Source organism: Miniopterus schreibersii (assembly GCF_964146895.1).
Source record: "Miniopterus schreibersii genome assembly, chromosome: X".
NCBI classification, from domain to species: Eukaryota; Metazoa; Chordata; class Mammalia; order Chiroptera; family Miniopteridae; genus Miniopterus; species Miniopterus schreibersii.
In genome coordinates, this window is record NC_138104.1 from 106,600,056 (window position 1) to 106,620,334 (window position 20,279).

Consider the following 20,279-nt stretch of genomic DNA (forward strand, 5'->3'; position numbering starts at 1 on the left):
GGCAAAGCGTTTGTGTCTGGCCGGCCCGGGGGACAAGGCAGGGACCCAGAGAAGCCCAGCAGCGCCTCCCGCCCCTCAGACACCCACACATCGCTCCAAACTCAGGTGCCCGACTGCAGACCCTGGGCCTTTGGTGACACCATGTCAAGCCACTGTCCCTCCCCATGTCAGCTGCTCTTTGGTGACTCGGAAAACCAAAGGAGAGGGAGAGAAAAAAAAGCAGGAGGTGGGGTCAAAAAGCTGAAAATCTTCCTATTTCTACAAAACATCACCTTAGAACTCACTGCCTGGAGGACTCTCCCGGCCCTGCCCGGCCCAGAAACAGCTCAGCCACCAAAGGTCACCTCCTGGCACCCCATCCTGCCCCGACACATGCCACACGCCCTATTTGCACCGCAGCCAGAGCCCCCTGAGCCCCCCTGTCTTTGTGGGCAGAGGGTCGCACCCCCCTCCCCAGGGGCCAGGCCCACAGCATGCAGGGAGACAGCGCCCTCGCAAGTCCGAAGCTGACCGGTCCAGAGCGCACGGCTATTTTTCTTTTAAAATCTATCGTATTTACAATATTGCACTTCACTGCATTTAATTGCATTTACTAGAGTTAATAGTGCCCTGGGTCGTAGGCGTTACAACCCCGCGCCAGCGAGCGCGCGCGCGCCTGCGCCCCTGGGTCCTTTGGCGAGTCCCTGGCGTGTCTGAATTCGGTGAAACTGCAAAGAATGTCCGTTAGGGAATCAGAGACTGGAAAAGTTACACGGTGGCCTCTTGTATGGCACAAGGAATCCTAAACTCGGCGCTGGGGGTGGACCCAACCTGAACAGGAAAAAGCCTGGCTCGCAATTCAGGTCCCCAGCGCGGTCACCACTTGGGAGACTCAGGTCCTCCTCGCGCCCATCCTGGCGAGGCCACCGGATGCTTTGTGTTATTGCTGCCTTTGGGGGCAGGGCTGGGGGGCGGAGAGCAGGGCCCCTGCCTCGGATGTCTCGGTCCGCGCTAAAATCCACACGGGTCCCGCGGCTCCCGGGATAGAGGCTAGTTCGTGGCCGAGAATAGGACCGTTGGAGACCAAGAATCGGCATCTTCAGCAGAGACCAGCCCCAGACTTTTGTGTCATAGGCTCTAGGATCTTCGAAAGGTGTGGAGGAGACCGCATGCACGGGGTAGAGGCGCGGCAGAAGAGAAGCGGTGCGCAGGGCTCCACGTGGCCCCGGGTCCCAGGACGCGCAGATTACGCGCGGTCCAGGGCTGGGCTGGGTGCCGTCATCGTCACCTGATCTCTCTCCTGCACAGTTTCTGCGAGGGTCTGGCGGGGTCGTGCGTTCCCGGGAGCCCCCTTCTCCAGGCCAAACGTGGGCCCCCTGGCTGCTGCGCCAGGCGAGGAGGCTGCTGCGCCAGGTCCGGAGCCCTGGCTCCCGGGCGTCCGTGTGGCCGAGGGGGGCGCGGAGGGGTCGAGTGCAGGACGCAGCGCGGGCGGGGTGCGGGGCTGGGGCAGGCGCCGGGGCGCGCGGCGGGTCAGAGCCCCAAGGCTTCGGCGTGTTTACGCGCCTTCAGCCGCAGGTCGGCGATGCTGGAGTTTTTACTATTACTTTTGGCGGCTGCGGCCACGACGGCGGCGGCGGACGCAGACTCTGCCAGGGAAGCGATGGGCAGCCCGAAGGGTGGCGGCGGGAACATCAGGTAGGGCGCGTGAGCGGCCAGGTGCGGGTGCAGGTGCGGGTGTGCGTGCGCCACGCCTTCCAGCTGGAGCTGGGCCTGGACCTGTGGGAGGGGGGGGGGGGAGGAAATCCGGCACCCTTAGGACGCAAGGAGGGGGCTTTCCTGCCCCATGGACCCCAAGAGCAGCTTCTCTCCCATGGAACCATCCCCCCTGCCCCACCCCGGGGACCACCACCCACTCCTCCGGGCTGTCCTCTGGTCACCCTCTCCCGATGGGGTCACTGGCCAGAACCAAAGCTGGGGAATTCACCAGATCTCCATGCCCACCACACCCCTGGGCAATGCCCACCCTCAAGTCCTTTCCAGCTTTGGGGTGCCTACAGCTGGGAGCCCCTCCAAACCAGAACCCCAAGTTCTCTATTAGACCCTGCATGTGTCCAAGTCTCAGGGTCCAGAGTTTTGCTGCGGACTCCCCCACAACCCTTCCCAGAGACCTCCTAAATTCGTGGGGTGCACAGCCAAATCCTGGGGCGCCTATGGCTAATTTCACCAGGGCCTCATGGCTGACCCCATGTCGGGGCAACTGCTCCTCTGAGACTGAGGGGCCGCCCTGTCCTGGAGAGAGGAGTTGAGCTGTGAGAAGCCCAGGCAAGGGGGAGCTTAACCCAATGGGTGTGCATCACCCCCCTTCCCCCAGCACCAGGGACCCTGGACGCCCTTAAGGTCTTGGGCACCTAAAGTCTGAGGACCAGCAGCTTGTCCCCCATCCCTCTCCCAGGTGTCTAGCTACACCTCCCCCAACAAAGGGCCTCGCTGACCAGCCAAGGCCCAGGCCAGATCCATAGGGCCTCTGTCCCTGAGCAAACAGGGGTCCAAATATAACCCTGGGCCTGCCCTTTGGGGCAAAACCGCTGTGCGTGGTGGCCAAGCCTACGCTCTGCCCAGGGCACCCCTGTTCCTCCAGCGCACACACTCTCACCCCGCATGTGGGGGCCCCAACAGGTGTGCCAAGGGGTCTTGCGCTGAAGCGAGGTAGGGCGCAAGTAGGCGCTAGAGACTGGGCGCCTCCGCCACCTAAGGGGCGCTGGTCCTGAACTGGGCGTGGACCTTTGGACACTTGTACTCCAGGCCTGTCTTTCAACCCCGTCCCCTCCCGGTGTCCATGCGGGACACCATGCGCTCTGCACACACCGAGCTGAGCAAAAGGCCCCCCAACCCCGAGGTGTGGAGCGAAGCCAGGCCCGGGAGGGGCTCAGACACCTCCAGCCCAGGCTCTCAGCACGTGAAAGGGTGAGGGTTTGGGTGTGGGCACCGCCCCCCTCCCCCAGGCTCCAGGCAGTGAGCATGTGGGTGGCTCCGGAGTAGGTGGGATTTTTCTTCCCCTCCGATTTTTGTAACACTGCGTTTGGGTTTATGACCTGGCCCTCCCCAAGGTGAGTCTTGGAGTTTTACAGCGTGATTTTAATGCGTGCCAAAGGGTCTATAAATGCTCTCTTGTAGTAGCCGCCTCCATTCTTCCGCGGGGGCGGGGTGAGGGGTGGGGAGCCAGAGAGAGCCGGAGGCGCAGGGCCCCCCCGGGCGCGCAAAAAACACAGAGAAAGAGGTTCAGGGGAAAGAAAACACGGCTACCTGTTGGAAAGGCATCCGTAGGGCGCCCATGTTCACGTAGGGCGCCACCCTGCAGGCGTCCAGGTGGCTGGCGGTGCCCAGGATAACGCCTGTAAGACAGACCAGAGCGGTGAACGCCGCGCGGGTCCTCGGGGCACCTTCGCGCCTCCGCGCGCCACCCCCGCACCTACCTTTGTGCATCTGGTTCTCTTGTTTGCGGCACTTGGCTCTCCGGTTCTGGAACCAGACCTGGGACGGAGCAGACAGACAGACAGACACACACAGCTCGGTGAGCCAGGCCCGGCTTGGAAACCGAGGGCGTCGCTCCCCCAACCATCACCACGGCGCTAGAAGGGGCGCTCAGGCCTCAGGAGTCTAGGGCGCGGGCCCAGAGGTCCCGAACCCGAAAGCTTTCTCTACCCTCACCTAACCCCCTGCCCTTCCCACAAGCCTAACTGGCTACCCAGGGCTGGAGCTGGTCAAGCTCACTCTGGGACCTCGCCACCCACTAAGGGAGACAGGAACGCGGACACGTAGATGTTAAAAATCCAAGAAACCGAAGCTGGGAAGGCGGATGGGCTGGAGAATTTGCCATCTGTCTACTTGGGCATCGCCCCCTGGGAGCACCCCATCTCACATTTTGGGGCTTTAGCTTCCAAGGAAGGGCCACACACAGGTAGATAAATAGTTTAGCCTCGGGGCCCTCCTCCCCCAATCAGGCCGAGAGCACCCTGAGTCCAGAAAGTTCCCCGTCTTCTGCTTCCTCCTGGGAGACCTGGCTGGTCCCAGTTAATGTTACAGAGTCAGTTGGGAATGTCTTGGATCCGTGAGGACCCGGCGAAGCCACCACCACCCCCTCCCCTGGCAAAACGCTTTGCCCTGGATACTCCAGGCCTCTCTAAAGATGTCTAATTTTGGGGGTGCCTGCTCAAGAACTTGGGCAAGAAAGGGCCATGGGACCCTGGCCTAGAGCCCTGCTGGGTTCAGAGGCCTGTTGTCAAGATTGGGGTGCAAAGGTATCCCCTTCCCCTCCCAACAGCCCCCTTCCTGAGCTCCCCACATCACACCTCCCCTGTTCTGAAGGACACCCCTGGTCCTGCAACTTGGGGCCCATGGGTGCCCGGCAGACAAACCTGGAGCACCCCCGGCCCCCCACTCCTAAAGTTCCCAGTCATTTAATTTGTTTTCTAACTCGCTCCCACGCTCACTGACCCTATGGCCGCGATGGCGGCCACTGACCACGCCGGATGCTTGGCACAAAGGGATCTTTCCTATTGTCCACTCTGCCCCACGCACTGGGTGCCTGCGCCCGCTACGCCAATGCGCCCACCCTGAGCAGGGACACCTCGGCAAATCCCGGACTTTGGAAGCACCTGAGAGTCTCAGAAACCTGAACCTTTCCATCCTCGACTCTCAATAAACAGTTTTCCATGGAGGGCTGAGCCATCCCCCCCCCCCACCCACACACACCCTGCGCGGAGTCTTTCCAGAATGTTCCAAAGCTCATCCCGCCGGGCTGCAGGGAGGCATTAAAACTTTTATGCGTTCTGCTGAAAAGTAATTCCGAAAAGGACCCCCCCACACACCTACACGTTGAAATTCACAAATCTCTACCCTTTTTCCAAATGCTAAGATCGCTTTCCTCCCACTCCCATGTCTGAAGCCCCAACTCCGGTGGCCTGGACCTTTCTGAGCGTCCTGGGCACCTCTCTCTCCTTGGGGTCCCACACCCCATTTTCCTAGGGAGAGGCGAGTCAGATGCGCCGGAGCCCATTCAACATATCACACACACACCCCTTGCCAAGGGCATTTTTTTTCGAAAAAAACACACAATCCTATTTTAAATCGAGAAAGTCAAGCTCCCTGCCCCTTCAAGGGCGGAAGGGGGGGGGGGGGGAACACACGCACAAAAACATTATGAGAAATAAAAGTGATCAATTAGCCGGCACGTTAAGCGATAATAAATCAGTCTTGGGGTGAAGCCCGATCAATTCCAATTACTCCTGAGCATGGTAAGTAAAGCTGGGGACACTGGTTTAGACAACATTTGTTCATTACGGAGCAGGTCGAGCTCCCTCTCACAAATACCGTAATCGGATTTCCTTTTGATCTCCATTACAGACAGTGAGTAATGACATTTAATTTAGCTCTGCGCCATAAACCCGAAGATATTTGTTGTAATTAAATTACAGCCCGCGCCTCACCCGTGGTCTCATAACTTTCGATTATAACCCTGGCAGCTGGGTGACGCGGGCGCGGGGGGCTTCCAGCGAGAGACTAAAAATAACAGGTTAATCAGGATGGGCTTCGAAGGAGCCTCAATTTATTTAGAGCAAATTTCCGCACGAAATTGAAACCCTATCTTCTAACAACACCGGGCACAGTCTGTACCGAGACGGATTACCACCACGCCCGGGCTGGGCTGGCGAGAAAGAATGGAAACACAGCTCCCGTCGCTCCCCTTTCCTATTTCTCCCTCGGCCCCGCGCCTCCTGCACCCACGACCTATCCGTTTCAACTAATTGATTTTTACAAGCGGCCGTCTGCCCTCCCCTCGCTTTTCGCCCCGTCCTTTCTCCCCGTGGCCAAGACCACAGCCTTTATCTCCTGTTTATTTGTATTTTTATTTACCATCGTTAGATTTTAATTCACCTGCAGGACCGATAGCCGCTCGGGGGTCCCCTTTCTCCCCTTTCGGGGTTCGGGTGTTCTGAACATCTGCGGCCACCCGGGCACCAATGTTCCGCCCCTCGCTGGGGCCCCCGCTGAGGTGCTGCCCGGTAATAGACTGCTGAGCGAAATAGTGTAGAATTCAATTACAAGTAATTTATTTTTATAGAAACACTACATCAAGGCCTCAGAGATATTACCGATCCCGGGGAAGGGAGACACTGTGAGATGACATAAAAGTTGATGTCCCCTCCAGCCAAAGTTTAATCTTTTCATTAATTTATATGGGGCTGTCCAATTCATCTTCCCAGAGAAGGGTGGCCAGTCTCTCCCCCCACCCCGGGCAGCGACCACAGACACCCAAACGGGTGGCCCGAGCGACCTCGCCTGCGGGCGCCACCAGCCAAGCTGGAAGATGCTGGGAACCGGTGCCCGCTGGGAAAGATCGGAAAATACCCGGGGAGAGTTGCATTCGTCCTAGCTCACCCTCGCTTCCTGCGGCCACACGGAAAAATGGAACAGGATGGGGGAGAGCAAAAATATATACACTTCCTTCCGTGTCCAGATTTTGTAAAAAAAAAAAAAATGCTATCTAATAAAACGCATTGGTGGGGGGCCAAAGTTGTTAGAAGCTGTGGACCCCACAACCAATAATAACCCGGCTCCTTCCTTCAGACCCCTGTGCCTCCCCGCCTGGCAATATTAATTCCGTTTATTTAAAACCAGTCCCCAGGGCCTCGCCAGCCTGACCCTTCTCTCCCTGGGCCTCCTGTCCTGCCCAGAAGTGTGAAAACCGATGGGAGGCCCGACCTCCCGCGGGGCTGGGTCCGCACGACCTGGAGGGAGCCGATCTCTGCCACCCTCTCCCGTCCATAAATTAATATATTTTATAAACTTCACATTTAGGGAGCCCCAGATCGGCTCACGGAGGCGCCCTCCTCGCACGTGCTGCGCACACCCAGGGCGCCGCAGACGGTGGCTCGCCAGATGGGGCATCAGGAATTCAAGCGCCCTGGTCCCCCCCTCCTCCCTCCCGCCGCGAGCCAGGCGCACGGGGGCTAATCCGGCCCCGCGTGGGTAACAGCCGAGCTCATCAAGATGCCCCGCGTGCCAGACCCCCGGCCCCCTCCCCACCTCTCCGTTCCCTGGAGCACCAGGGAGTCAGTACGCTGCAGGAGAAGCCCAACCGGATGAGAGACAAAGGGGTGGAAATTAGGGGAAAGAGTGATCCACATTTCCGACGAGACACCCTGGATGTGAAAGACCAGCTGGTGAGCCGGGGCACGTGCCCTTCGAGGGAATTGTGCACCCCCCCCCCCCCAAACGCGCGCACCAGCGCCTGGACCGTCTCCGAAAGGCCTGGTTCCAGCCCGACCCCAGTCTCCCCAAGCTCCTGGAAGGGCAGAGAGGCTGTGCGCTCCGGGGATGCGCCCCAGGACACGGTCCTGAGGCTGGGCGCTCCGTCCTACCTGCACCCAGGACACGGTCCTGAGGCCGGGCCCTCAGTCCTACCTGCACGCGCGCCTCCGAGAGCCCCAGGCGCTGGCTGAGCTCCTCGCGCATGAAGGCGTCCGGGTAGTGCGTCTCGTCGAAGAGCCTCTCCAGCTCGTTCAGCTGCTCCAGCGTGAAGTTGGTGCGGCTGCGCCTCTGCTTCAGCTTCGTCTGCCCGTCTTCGTCCTCGGACTTCACGTCCTCGCGCTTCTCCTTGCATTCATAGATACCTGCGGGGCGGGCCGAGGGCACAGCGCTGAGGCCCGGAGTCCCTCCGCCTGGCTCCCGCCTCCCCGGCCCCGTGCGCCCTGCGCCCCGGAAAGATGGGCCCCGCTGGACTCTTTGGCGTGACCTGGTGAACACCTAAGCGTGTGCGTGCGTTGGAAAGGGCCTGGGTGAGCCACGCGCCCTGACGCAAAGTCTGCGTCAAGTCGATAAAATCAATTCCAGGGGAAGATTCGCTATTTTGTAACAACTGGCGGCGCCTTGTTCGCTCAATTTTCCACTTTGTATCTCTCGCCGCATTAACATAGCCTAACTCTCCCGGTGTCTCTCTCTTTTCCCGCTGCCGGCGCCGGCCAGAGAGCCACTGCCCCCTGCTGCAGCGCCAGCCTAGCCCGAGCCTCCCTCCGGTCGCCCTGGAGCTGGGCGCGCGGGGCCCCTACCCTGGTCTCAGTCTCCCTGCGTGTCAGGGGGCCTGGGGGTGAGCCTGCGAGCACAGCCCCTCGGCTTCCTGCTCTCTCTCTCTCTTTTACTTGTATTTGCACGCTGCACCAGGGCGCCATGGGTGGCACATTCCTACTTCCAAAATTATGAGAGCTGCTGTATTTGCTGGGGGTAGGGGTGGGGGCGGGGGTCTGAGCATGAGGCAATCAAGTCAGCATTTAGGAGAGTCTGACCCAGAAATCTCTCCTCAAGTCTTGGAAACAGCAGCTTCTCACCAAGCCCAGGGATGTAAAACGAAAGGGGGCCCCTGCAAATCAAGACTCAAGGCTGCGGGGAGCTGCACCTCCCCGACCCTGCCTTTTTCCCTTCACCTTTTCTCCCCATTGGGGCAGCTGGGCAGGGGCAATTTAATTACCTCGGTGCCCAAATTAAATGTCCTCTCTGTGTCAAGGACAAGAGGCTGACCTTCGAAAGTGTGTGTGCAAAGAGCCTGGGGTTCCACCAATTCTAAAACTGTCTCGAATAACCACAGAAGGGCCCTGAGTAGTAAAGTCAGAAACTTTCAGAGGGGGACCTTTGTGAGGAGAGAGGAGATGCTGGCCCCTGGCTCTCCACCACAGCCAGGCCCTGAGCTGGACACCACATGCCCAGTCCTGACTCTGCCTGAGAATCTCCCCTCAAGGGTCCTGGGTGCTGGCCACCTAATCCCAACTTGCCTTGTAACTCCCCCTCGTATTCCTGAAAACCATGCCTTTCCAAGAGCACCCCATTTCTTTCCTGCAGTAAATCCCTTCCTGAAGGCAGCCCAGATGTGTCCCCTTTAGGCCTCTCAACTCTGAACCTTGGGGATGGATCCCAGCTGAGCAGCCGGCTTTCAGAGTCCTTTGGAAACAGCAGCAGCAGACTTTACAAAATCCGCAGGCCCCCTGTTCGGCGGCTCAGCGGGCACGCTGCTCAGAGCCCAGGACCTCCGCCGGGTTTCCCCGTGAGCCCACGGGTGTCCCGATCTCCGTTTTTTGCTCCCAAATGCTGGCCGGGGGGTCTGCACAACCAGCCAAGGGAAACGGTGCAGGTGGGGACATGGGTCTGGCTTGTTGCTTTCCCTCTGTCTCTCCTACTAAACGCTGTCTTACTCTCCTCTCACTTTGGAAAAGCTCTCCATAGTTGCACTTGGCTCTCTTCCCAAAGGCCCTCGTTGCACTGGCCTGGCTGCCCCTGGGAAAAGAGGAGGGGGCTTGGGCTCCAAGAAGTACTGGGGTAGCTAGTCGGGAGCCCCAGGACGGGGGCCGCCAGGCACTGTAAAACCTCTGAAATTAACTGTCTGCCCCGAGTCGTGCTCAACCAGCAGCCTTGTCTCCATCAAAGCAAAATGTCTTTGTATGGATTACAGAGCCGGGTGCGGAGACCAACCCCGAGGCGAGGCAGGCCGGCCTGGGCTGCCCGGCCAGTTGGGGGCTTATTTCTAACCTTCCACCAGCTTTCCGATCCCACAAGGTCAACGTTTCAAAAGGATGTCTGGGTCATTCACACAGGCTTCAAGGCCATGCCCCAGAACGGAGCCACCAAAGTGTAGGATCCCAAGGACCAGGCGAAGTGCGTTTTGGAAGGGGAGGGGGGACCACCTCTTGGGAAGATCACCCTGAACTCTCTCAACACTGCGGATGAGCGAAACCGGACCGGTGGATCCAAATGGCAAACCTCCCTATTGCCTGTCTTAGTAATTAAAAAATAGACATTCCTGGCAGTTTCCAACGGTGCTCCCGGAGACACGTAGCCAATTTTATGCCTCTGATTTATCACTGCCAGTTGACCTTGTTTGTACAAGAGGTTCCCCCGGCGGGGACCACCCCATCCCAGCTGGGAAAGCTCTCCTAAATCTGCCTTTTCCCCGGGTCTCAACAACAGGGCGACCGGCGGAGCCGATTTCTGAAATAGCACAGGAAAGGAGGCCCAGGACGCGACTGCCCGCAGCAGGCCCGCTGCTCCCTGACAGCCTGGGGTAGGGCCGCCTCGTGCGCCTGGACAGGAGCCGCCCCGGGGCCCTTCACGCCACATCCAGACCCTGGCCACCTGCGGGAGCAGGAGTGGTTTTAATATACAGGCCGGCTCAGCCAAGATCAAATCTCAAGGTTCAAGGGGGAAAAGTTTTCCCTAAGTGAAAACTGCGGAGAGGTTAGAGAGGGGGAAGTGGCGACCGCGCCGTTCCATCACCGACCACCGGCCCGAGCGTCCTCAGCGCTGCCCTGTTTCTAGCTCGGGAAGCCGGCCCAGGAGATGAGCGCATGACGCGTGGGCATCTCTGCTCCCTGCGCGTGGGGGTGCCTGTTAGGAAGACTGGCAGGCAGGCAGTGCGCACCGGGCATCTGTACAGCTGACTTTGGTTTCAGGCACATCTCCCCCCGTCCCCCCTGCATCGACCCCACCCCGGGAAAGTTCCCTCTCCAGCGCCTAATGGCAACGCCTGGAGAAGAGAGTCCGCGGGCGCCGCGCGGCTCGGGCCCCTGCATGACCTGGCTCCCCGGCCTGCCTCCTTCCCGCCGTGCCTCCGCGCTTGTCTCCCTATTTCCTTTCTGTCTTACGAAAAACACTGGCGATGGACCGCCGGGGCCTTTATATCCGAGCCGTGGCTGTGAATTCAGAGTTTGGAGGTCGCATTGAGAGCGAGCCGCGGCGCCCGGGGCCTCCTCCGCGCGCACGGAGCGAGGAGCGGGCAGGCAGGCAGGCTCGGCGGCGAGGAGACGCGGACCCCGGCAGGGCCCCGGAGCGGGCGCCCGGCGAGCTTACCTTCCGAAGCCCTCCCCGTGCCGAACTCTTTCAGCTTGTCTTTGTCGTTGTCCACGTGGTCCTTAAACAAATGCACCGGACAGTGGCCGCTGCCCTCCGTAATGTCCTGGAGGTTGGATTCCGAGCTCCCCAACTCCCGGGAGCGCGCCAGTCCGCTCTCCAAAACTTCCCTGTACGTGATCGAGTCTTTCTTCCCGCCGCCGCCGCCCCCGCCGCCTCCGCCGCTCTCCTTGGTTTTCTGGTCAAAAGATTTGGATACAAAAGCCGTGAGCTCCTCCATGGCTGCCCTGGGCTGCGGGGGGTCCGCGGGGCTCGGCGGGGCTGGCTGGGAGCCGGGGCTGTGGTCCGCACGCCTCCCCGCGCGGAGACGACGGTCCGTGTGAGGGTAGGTCCCTCCTGCCGTTATTTATGCCTTTCTAGTTGAGATCTCACTATTTATACGCGGCTACCTCCGCCCAACCCCCCGCGCGCCCTGTCTGCAGCAATTAAAGACTCCGAGCTCGGCGGCGGGCGCACGCAGAGACGCGCTCTCTCCCCCACCTCCAGTCCGGCAATTGGCTTTCTTTTCATTTCATCACTGTTGGGCGTCTGTGCACCTTGGTGCAGAGGAGCAAAGATCGAATTTTTGAAGCGAGAGGGAGAGAGAGCGCGCGCGCGCGCGAGCGGGCGCAGGCGCCAGCGCCCAAACAGGTATCCGCATTCTATCAATGGCTGGCGGAAACGAAACTCGAGGAGGAGTTTATGGATGGCGAGGAGGTCCTAGCCCGTCGGCCGGCCCCGGGTGGAGCTCAGCCCCGCGCCTGGAATGTATCTGGGCGGGATGGGAGCGTGCGTGCGTCCGCGGCAGTGCGGAGAGATCCAGGGCATCCGGGCGGCGGGGACGCGCGGATGGCACACAGGGATTGACTCCTAGTTGGAGATGCGGGTGGATTGCGGGTTGGACCCGCCGGCGCGGCCCGAAGAGCGAACGGGAGGAGCGGTTGCGCGCGCGCGCGCGCGAGGCGTGATTGGGGGACAGCGGCGGGAGCCCCGAAAATGAGAGGAAGGAGCACAGGTCTACCCGAACGTGGACACGGGAGCCTCGGCGGCTGCTGGTGCCGCCAAGGCCGGGGACCCGGGCGCTGCCTGGCCACCGGCTTCCGGAGCGCAGCGGTGGAGACGCGGAGATGCCCGCGGGTTTCTGGAAGACCTAATTCGTTCACAACGATCTTTTTGGCACATGTCAGATCCTGCTTGGCGGAACCGGTCTTTAGAACTGTTCTGTCAACCTCGTGTCTGGGATATTAATTTGGGAGAAATATATATATATATATATATTGGGCTGTGTCACGGTTTCCCCGGCGAGCCCCTTCGCGCCCAACCCTCTCCAGTGCGCTTAGGAGGAGCCGCTTCGCTCAACTGCGGTGCGAAATTCATTTGACAGCCTTCGGCAGCCAAGCTTGTCATCTGCAAAACTTCATCTGGAAATAAAGTTGACTTTTCCTGTTTTCTCTCTCTCTCTGTCTCTTTTTTTTTCTTTCTGTCATATCCCCCCCCCCCGTCTTTTCACCACCCCCACCCCCGCCCCCCTCCTACCCTGGAATTGGGACCGGGCTTTAGGGGGAGGGGGAACGCGGTGGTTTTTGGAGAGCTCGATTTTGCAGTTTCTTAAGTTGAAGCGCGCGCGCGAGCGTCATCGGACCGGGGGATCCGGGGCACCTCCGAAGCACAACGTTGATCTCCTCCTGCGCGAAGGAGACGGGAAGGTTTCTCCGGAATCCTCGGGACCTGGGGTCGGGTTCACAGGGGGGGTTCTTTGATCTGGGGAAGGGGGTGTCCTGCTCCGGAGGCGGGGGAAGGGGAGGAGCGGAGAGGAATTGAAGGAACGGATGGACGCTTTTCCTCCCTCCCTCCTCTCCTCTCCTCTCCTCTCCGTCTCGCTGCCGGTTTATTTCTACCCCGCCCGCCCTCGGTTCTTCCTCCCGGGACGCTGCGCCGGCGCCTCTCCGCGCGGTCCCGGCTGCTCTGCCCCGCGTGCTGCGGACCGAGCCGGGGGATTTGGGGACCGCAGCCTCCCTCGGACTTGAAAGGCGAAGACGCCCCCGCCACTTAACAAACAGGTCTTTGTCGCCGCGGCCCCCTAATCAAAGCCGAGGCGCGCGGATATCACACGGAATTACAAATAGCCCCTAATGCATTATTCAGGCCACCGCCGCGGGTCGGCGGGGGAAGCGCCCGAGGCGCGCGCGGAGCCGGGTGCGCAGGGCGCGCGGGGTGCGGGCACGTGGCGGCCCAGGCGTTGACAACCTCTGCCCGGGCCGCGTGGCCCCCCACCGCGGCCACCCCACAGGGCGCCTCTCGTGGGTCCCAATGAAGTCTGGGGAGCCCGTCAGCGAGGAAATGCGCCTTTCTGGACACAGCGCGGTGATGGAGGTGGCTCTGGGCCAGCAGAGCAACTTTCTGGGGTCCTCAGAGGCAGCGACCCTGTTCCTCTTTCCCATCCCACCGCGCCTCCAGCCTCAGGCGCAGAGGCCAGATCTCCAGGGACCTGGGAGCGAGCCCCGAAGCTGCTTCCCAGCCACCCTCTCCCCAAACCTCCAGGGACCCTGGAGTCCCATAGAGCCTGGGCCCTGGCAGGCCTGAGGTTCCTTCATGGGGAGGTAACAGGCACCCAGCCAGATCCTCATGCAGGGCTGCCCCCCACCTCGGGGCCCCACTTCCACTCATGGGGGAACCCTGCTCCGACCAGGGTCGGGCACCTCCAGGAATCTCTCCAAGGAGCAGCAGATGGGCCCCCCGGACATTCAAGACCCTTTAGCCTGGGAGAGAATTACAGTCCCCTCCCCCCTTCCATTGCAGCCCCAATTTTAATTTTTTATAGATTGATTTTTAGAGAGAGAGGGAGGGAGAGAGAAAAACATCGATTTGTGGCTCCGCTTACTGAAACATCGTTGCTTGATTCTTGTATGTGCCCTGACTGGGGATCGAACCCAGAACCTTGGCATACGGGGACAACTGATGCCCTAGCCAACCAAGCTACCCGGCCAGGGCTGCCGTCCCAATTTTAATGCCCAACGTTGACGAACGGGTTTCACACAGCCCATCCTGGAAGAAATAGTCCACCCAGGAGCGTCTTCTCTCAGCCTGGAAGGCCTCGCCGGGGGAAGGGAGATGACGTTTTCACAAAATCAAACACTACCTTGCTTCCCTCTCTAAATTTTGGGGACCCTCAGCCCCCTCCTCTCCCGGGCCAAGGGCGTGAAGGCTCCTTAGCTCGACCCCTTTTAAAGACAGAGACAGGAAATGTCAGGCACGCATGTTACGCTTTATAGTTGAGCCGAAGCGAGGACTCTCCGTATCCCTTATTTTTGCTCGTTCAAGGCGCTCCCTGAGGCCGCAGGGTGGGTCCATGTGAAATGTTACTTTTCCGCTGGGGCTCGGCAGGCAGGCGGGGAGGGCTCAGACCCTAACAGGCTGGCCGGGCTCCGAAGAAGGGGCGCTTGTTTGAGCTCCTAGGGCCTTCCTCCTACAGGGAAGGGGGACCAGACAGAGGGGCAGGACCTCACTTTACAATCTCATCATGTCTCCGACGCATGCCGCCAACCCTTCCAGAGGAGACGGGTTTCTGGAAAGTCTGTGGCTAGAACCGGAAGCCAATCTGCTTCCCGAAAACACCAGTGACAAAAAGAAAGAAGTGGCGGGTGGGGAGGGGGGACGAGCGTCATGCAGGGGGTCTAGTCTCTGGGGGCGAAGGGGCCTTTCCATGTGGGCGGCACCAGCTGCTCTGCAGGCTCCCGGGTGTCACAACGAGGACCCCGTCGGTCGCCCTGCACGAGCCCCGCTGGTCCAGAAACTCGGGTCAACAGGGGCTGCCTGGGTCCTTGAGGCCTGACCGCTCCTGCCAGTGCCAGGGATGTTCCAGCTGGGAAGAGACGCAGAGACAAAATGCAATTAGAAGAAGAAAGAAATGGCAGGAGAGCTCGTACGTGGGAGGAAGGAAAAGGGGTCCTGGGAGGCAGCCGGAGGCTGCAGGGTGGTTTTAAAACAGACGTTCCCTCCTGGAGCTTAGAGGCACCCGGTGTCTGAGCTGTGGACCCAAGTGCCCCCCCCCCCCCCCCCCCGCCTGCTGGCCTGTCTGAACCAGTCAGCACCCAGTTCGGGGAGAAGTGACCATCGTCACTCAGGAGAGCTGTTCGGAAGCCCACCCATAGGGGTGCACCCCCGGAAGCCAGCACTGCCCCCCTCCGCCACTGCTCACAGGCACCGGGTCCCCCCATCCTGGCCCAGGCTCGCTTTCCCTGAATTCTTCAGACCCTCCCTCAGGCGACGCCACGGAGAGTTGGAGGTCAGGTTGGCTGTGTCCAAGCTCGAGGGGCATTCGGCACCCCTCACCCCGAGTGTGCCCAGCTGAGAGTCCTGCCGGCCAGGCCCAGCAAGCTCCCAGTCGGCCCCTGGGGACCCAGGCAGAGCCAGAAGGCTCAGCCACGCTGGTCCAGAGCAGCTGGAAATGGTGAGAATCGCCCTTCTCAGCTGCACCCTGCTGGCCAGAGCGGTCAGAGCAGGCCCGGCCACGGGGTGCTGGAGGTGGGGAAGGGTTTCTCTCCTCTCCCCTGGTTTTTCCCCCTCACCTGCATGCAGGACAGAAATGAGCCAGAAGATTTCTTAGCTTTCGTATCCGCCCCTGGACCAAGACACAGTAGTTAAAGTAGGATGTCCGGGTACCCCAGGCCCGTGCAGGGTCCCCAGGAAACGGATAGAGAACCAGTGGACACAGCTGACCCCCGGCTACCAAGGCCCCGGGTCCCAACGGGGGCACGTCAGGTGGGAGACAGACCCCAGGGGCCGACTTGGGATGCTGAGACGAAACGGACATGGGTGCTTTTCCGATTTTATAAAATAACCTCACTTTCTGTGTGTGAATTAGGCAAATTTTAATGAATGGATGACCCCCGTTCCCCTCCCCCTCTCTCATTTACAATACGATATTCCGCAAATATTTAACATTTGGCTTATTTAATTCCTGAAAGGGACACCTGGGAGTTTGTACCTCCGGCCGAGTATATCAAGCTGCTCTTGACCCAAATGTACTTACTTTAAATCAAATTGAATGTGTTGAGCTCTTAATTGCAGGCTTGCATTGGCTCCCAGAGGCCTGGGGTCACCCACCCGATCCCTGTCCCCCAAACCCGTCAACTCAGACCCCTGCCCCCAACTGGGGTCACCCTCATTTCTCCATCAACAGAGCGAGCAAATTTCCAGGAATGCCCCTTCCCTCTGGCCCCTCAAACACCCTTCTTATTAATAAAAACAACCGACGGGGTTAGGTTCATTTTTTTTTTTTTTTTCCGCTGACACAACCCAGCCCTCCCCGCCCATTAAACATTTATCGGCATCGATCAGAGGCTCCGCGTTTCACAGATGTCTTAACACGTTTCCCAGGCCGGCTTCCTCTCTGCACCCACTCCCCCCATTTCAATGTAAAAACCTGCATTTGTCATCCATCTGGATTCTTTATTGATCTACCCAAAACAGCCAGGTTTCGAATCCGAGGCCAATGGGCTCCGTTAATCCAGCTCCTGAATGGATGACATTGATTCTGTCCACAAGGGCGACATCTATGATATTAATTGAGGTCTCTACGGGGCAGGCTCTGGGAGCTCCTGGCTAGCGGGTGGGCTGCCTCCCAGCCTCCAAGCTCCCGCCCAGAAAATGCAGAGTTGTTTTTCTTTCACTGGGTCTCACTTTTGCTACAAATCCCAGGATTTATGTGTGTGTGAGGGGTGGGGGCGGAGGCGGGGATGGGGGGGGGGACTCTAAAATAGCCCTCCATGCAAAAATACATTATTAACAATATAGTTTGCGGGATGTGATTTGCTTTCTGTGGAATTTTCTCTCCCTCTCCCCTCTCCCTCCCTCCCCCCCACATCTACTTGGGAACATATGGTGGGCATTACAACTCTCTCCTTTCAGATTTAATCACAAGACCCTAACTTTATGTTTTATTTAAGAAAAACATTATTATTATTTTTTTTTTTCAGGGAGCCGAGCAGCGGACCACGGAGGACACCTAAAAGGAGGGTCGTTTTCTGGAGACCACCGCTAGGCAAACAGGAAAGCCCTCTCCCCCCCCCCCAGATGAATACATTAAGCACTCGCAGGGGGGCAGTTTTCTGGGTAATTAATGTCCCCAGGAATAAATCTGAGGGGTGCGCTTTGATTTTATTCTGGTTTCTGGCACTGGGCCTGGGCAGAGGACTGCGTTTTAACTTCTTCCTACAGGCGCCCGGGCCCCGAATTGGCCTCCCCTTTACGCACAGGTCACCTCGAGCTTTGGCAACAACTGGATCCGAAAACGGGCTCCAAAAATCTCTCCAATAACAACGCGCAAGTGAAAGGAGGGAAACATTCACGCCCACAGCGAGCGAGGGAGGGAGGCTTAGACTTTTCTTAGGGAGACAGCGGCCCCTGGGCCGGGAGCTTCGGTGGGAAGCAGCTCGTATGCGCGCGGCCTGGCGCGGACAGTGGGTCCCAGGCTCCGGGGCGCAAGCCGTGCGCCCTGGGCGCTGTCCCCGCGGGCCCTGCTGGACCCATGCCCGTGCGCTCCCTTCGGCCGGGCTCAGGCTCCCGCCGGCATCCCCGGTGCCAGCGAACTTTACGCATCTCTCTGTGTAGTCCGCCCTGGCAGACAAGGCCACTGGCGGCTCCCACACCGTATCCATCCGCCCAAAGTTTGCAGGGGGTCCCACTCCAGTCCCAGGAAGGCTCCTGGTTATGCCGGAGGACCCCGGACACCAGCGAAACCGCTGCGCTCAGGTAGCTTCTTCCGGTTCGCCCTGGACTTCCAGACGCAACGACTTTAGAAAAAGATTCCAGGGGAGCGCCGTCCACCCTCTACGAGGCAGGCATTAATAAATTGGCCAATTTCTGCAGAACACATGGCCAGCCGCCCCCAATCTTCCAGCTCCGGGGCTGCCCTGGAACCCAGCATCCCCTCCCCTTGGGAAGTAGGCCCGAGTTTCTGTGCCAAGGGCACATTCGGAGAAGGCAGCTCATCTGGGCACGCGCGTGCGTCAGGGCGCTGGGGAGCCCCTCAAGAATGCTTGGGGCCCAACCAGCCCATCCAGGAAGCCTCGGGGCCCCTGGGGTCCCTGAGCAGTTTCCCTGGGCCCACCAAGATTGGAGCCTACGGAGGCCACTGCTTGTCTCTCCCACCCATTTACTGCCCCCTCCCCTCTCCAATTCACTGTCGAAGCTCTGGACCTGCTTTTCCACCGTGGGCCACCCCCAAGGGGCAGGTGGGTGGGAAGGGGTTCCTACTGCTTCTCTCCAGGGACTCATTCACCCGTGCCCCCCACTAATGAGGCATCCACGCTGACTGCCCAGGGTTGCTAGTGGGGGGCCAGGGATGTGCCTACCGCCCAGTGCACTGAGTCACTTGCGTGGCCATCGCTGGGAAGCCGGAGACGCAGGGAATGGAGTTGTCTCAAGGCCGGAGGGGGTGAAGGCAGGAGCTGGAAGGACACGGGTTTGGGGCGGGCGTGGGGCTAAGCTAATTGGGGAGCTTGGGCACAGGCCCTGGCCAGAGTGTGGGGGAGGCCCCCCCTTGGCGAGGGGGAAAGGATGCTACGGGCTCCTGGCTCCTGCCGCTGGCCTTTCCACCGCAGCTCAGCCTCCTGGCCTGAGGCGAAGCTTGGGGCTAGAGGGCTGAGCTCGGCCTGCTGGACACGCGCCAGGAGCCCACCTCTGCGCTCAGCAGCGCCCCCCCTCCTTTGCTCCAGCTCTGGCCGAGCAGGGGGGGGAGAGCCCGTGCAGGGGGTGGAGGGGAAGTGAGAGACACCCCTCGTCTCCCCTGCTTCTTCATCAGCACCAAATAGGTCTGGAGCCGGGGCAAGAAGGGAGGGCAGGGGGGAGGGGCCTCTGACCTGTCCTGGGCTAGAACCGAAGTGAGACTTGGCCCCTTGGGCAGCAGAATCGGCCAGGCCATTTCCCCACCTGCGGGCACTTTCCCTCTGCGGGGCACCAGCTGCAGGTTCTGGGGCCCTGAGCCAGGTGGAAGCTGCGTCCCTAACGTGTCCCGTGGACCCTCCCAGCCTGGAAGATGTATGGGATAGGGGGAGTTGGCCTCCCCTCCCTGGCAGGCAAGGGTAGGCCTGGATCCACTTCATTCATTCATTCATTCAGTCAGTCAGTCAGTCAGTCAGTCAGTCACCGGCCTCTTGCACCAAAGACAGACTTCTGAGCAGCTGACGTGAGCCAACAGTCTGAATGAGCTTTGAGGAGATCTTCCCAGAGCCCCTTGGTCCACACCGTGATTTTGGCTTTGGGGGCCCTGAGCAGAGTACACAGCTGAGCCCCCCTCATGGTGCCCAGACGTCAGACCCCAGACGGCTGTGGGGCAATAAGTGGGTGGTGTTTGAAACCATTATGTTTGGGACCGTTCGTTACAGCAGCAACGAGAAAGTAATGCATGCAGTTATATGGGCCCCGGGCGTGTCAGGTGCTGGGACACAGGTGAGATGCACCTGTGCCAGGTACTGGGGATAGAAGGAAGACACACCTATGCCAGGTGCTGGGAATAGAAGGGAGATACACCTGTGCCAGGTACTGGGGATAGAAGGGAGACACACCTATGCCAGGTGCTGGGGTACAGGGGAGATACACCTGTGCCAGGTGCTGAGATACAGGGGAGATACACCTATTCCAGGTACTGAGGATAGAAGGGAGATACACCTATGCCAGGTGCTGAGATACAGGGGAGATACACCTATTCCAGGTACTGGGAATAGAAGGGAGATACACCTATGCTAGGTGCTGGGGATAGAAGGGAGATACACCTATGCCAGGTGCTGGGGATAGAAGGGAGATACACCTATGCCAGGTGCTGGGGATAGAAGGGAGATACACCTGTGCCAGGTGCTGGGGTACAGGGGAGATACACCTATGCTAGGTGCTGGGGACACAGGGGAGATACACCTATTTCCAGGTGCTGGGATACAGGGGAGATACACCTATGCCAGGTGCTGGGAATAGAAGGGAGATACACCTATGCCAGGTGCTGGGAATAGAAGGGAGATACACCTATGCCAGGTGCTGGGGACACAAGGGAAATACACCTGTGCCAGGTACTGGGAATAGAAGGGAGATACACCTATGCCAGGTGCTGGGGTACAGGGGAGATACAGCTATTCCAGGTGCTGAGATACAGGGGAGATACACCTATGCCAGGTGCTGGGAATAGAAGGGAGATACAGCTATTCCAGGTGCTGGGATACAGGGGAGATACACCTATGCCAGGTGCTGGGAATAGAAGGGAGATACAGCTATTCCAGGTGTTGGGACACAGGGGAGATACACCTATGCCAGGTACTGGGAATAGAAGGGAGATACAGCTATTCCAGGTGTTGGGACACAAGGGAGATACACCTATG

General features: G+C 59.6%; 1 protein-coding gene across 1 annotated transcript; it reads right to left on the minus strand.

Moving 5' to 3' along the window:
• Positions 1-1,384: 1,384 nt before the first annotated feature.
• On the minus strand, positions 1,385-12,324 carry LOC308551266 (short stature homeobox protein). The gene is made up of 5 exons (XM_081125718.1): positions 10,873-12,324; positions 7,444-7,652; positions 3,453-3,510; positions 3,283-3,371; positions 1,385-1,755 (listed from the first exon to the last, which is right to left on the minus strand). The coding sequence occupies exons 1-5, from the start codon at positions 11,150-11,152 to the stop codon at positions 1,510-1,512; spliced, it is 882 nt and encodes a 293-aa protein (XP_080981844.1). The 5' UTR covers positions 11,153-12,324; the 3' UTR covers positions 1,385-1,509.
• Between the last annotated feature and the right edge of the window lie 7,955 nt (positions 12,325-20,279).

Bases quoted from the DNA above. Each gene is read 5' to 3' on its own strand.
- LOC308551266 (XM_081125718.1), bottom strand. From the start codon at position 11,152: ATGGAGGAGCTCACGGCTTTTGTATCCAAATCTTTTGACCAGAAAACC. The intron at 7,653-10,872 runs GTAAGCTCGCCG...CCCGCCCCGCAG, and splicing joins CACGGGGAGGGCTTCGGAAG to GTATCTATGAATGCAAGGAG. The intron at 3,372-3,452 runs GTAGGTGCGGGG...TCTGTCTTACAG, and splicing joins AGAGAACCAGATGCACAAAG to GCGTTATCCTGGGCACCGCC.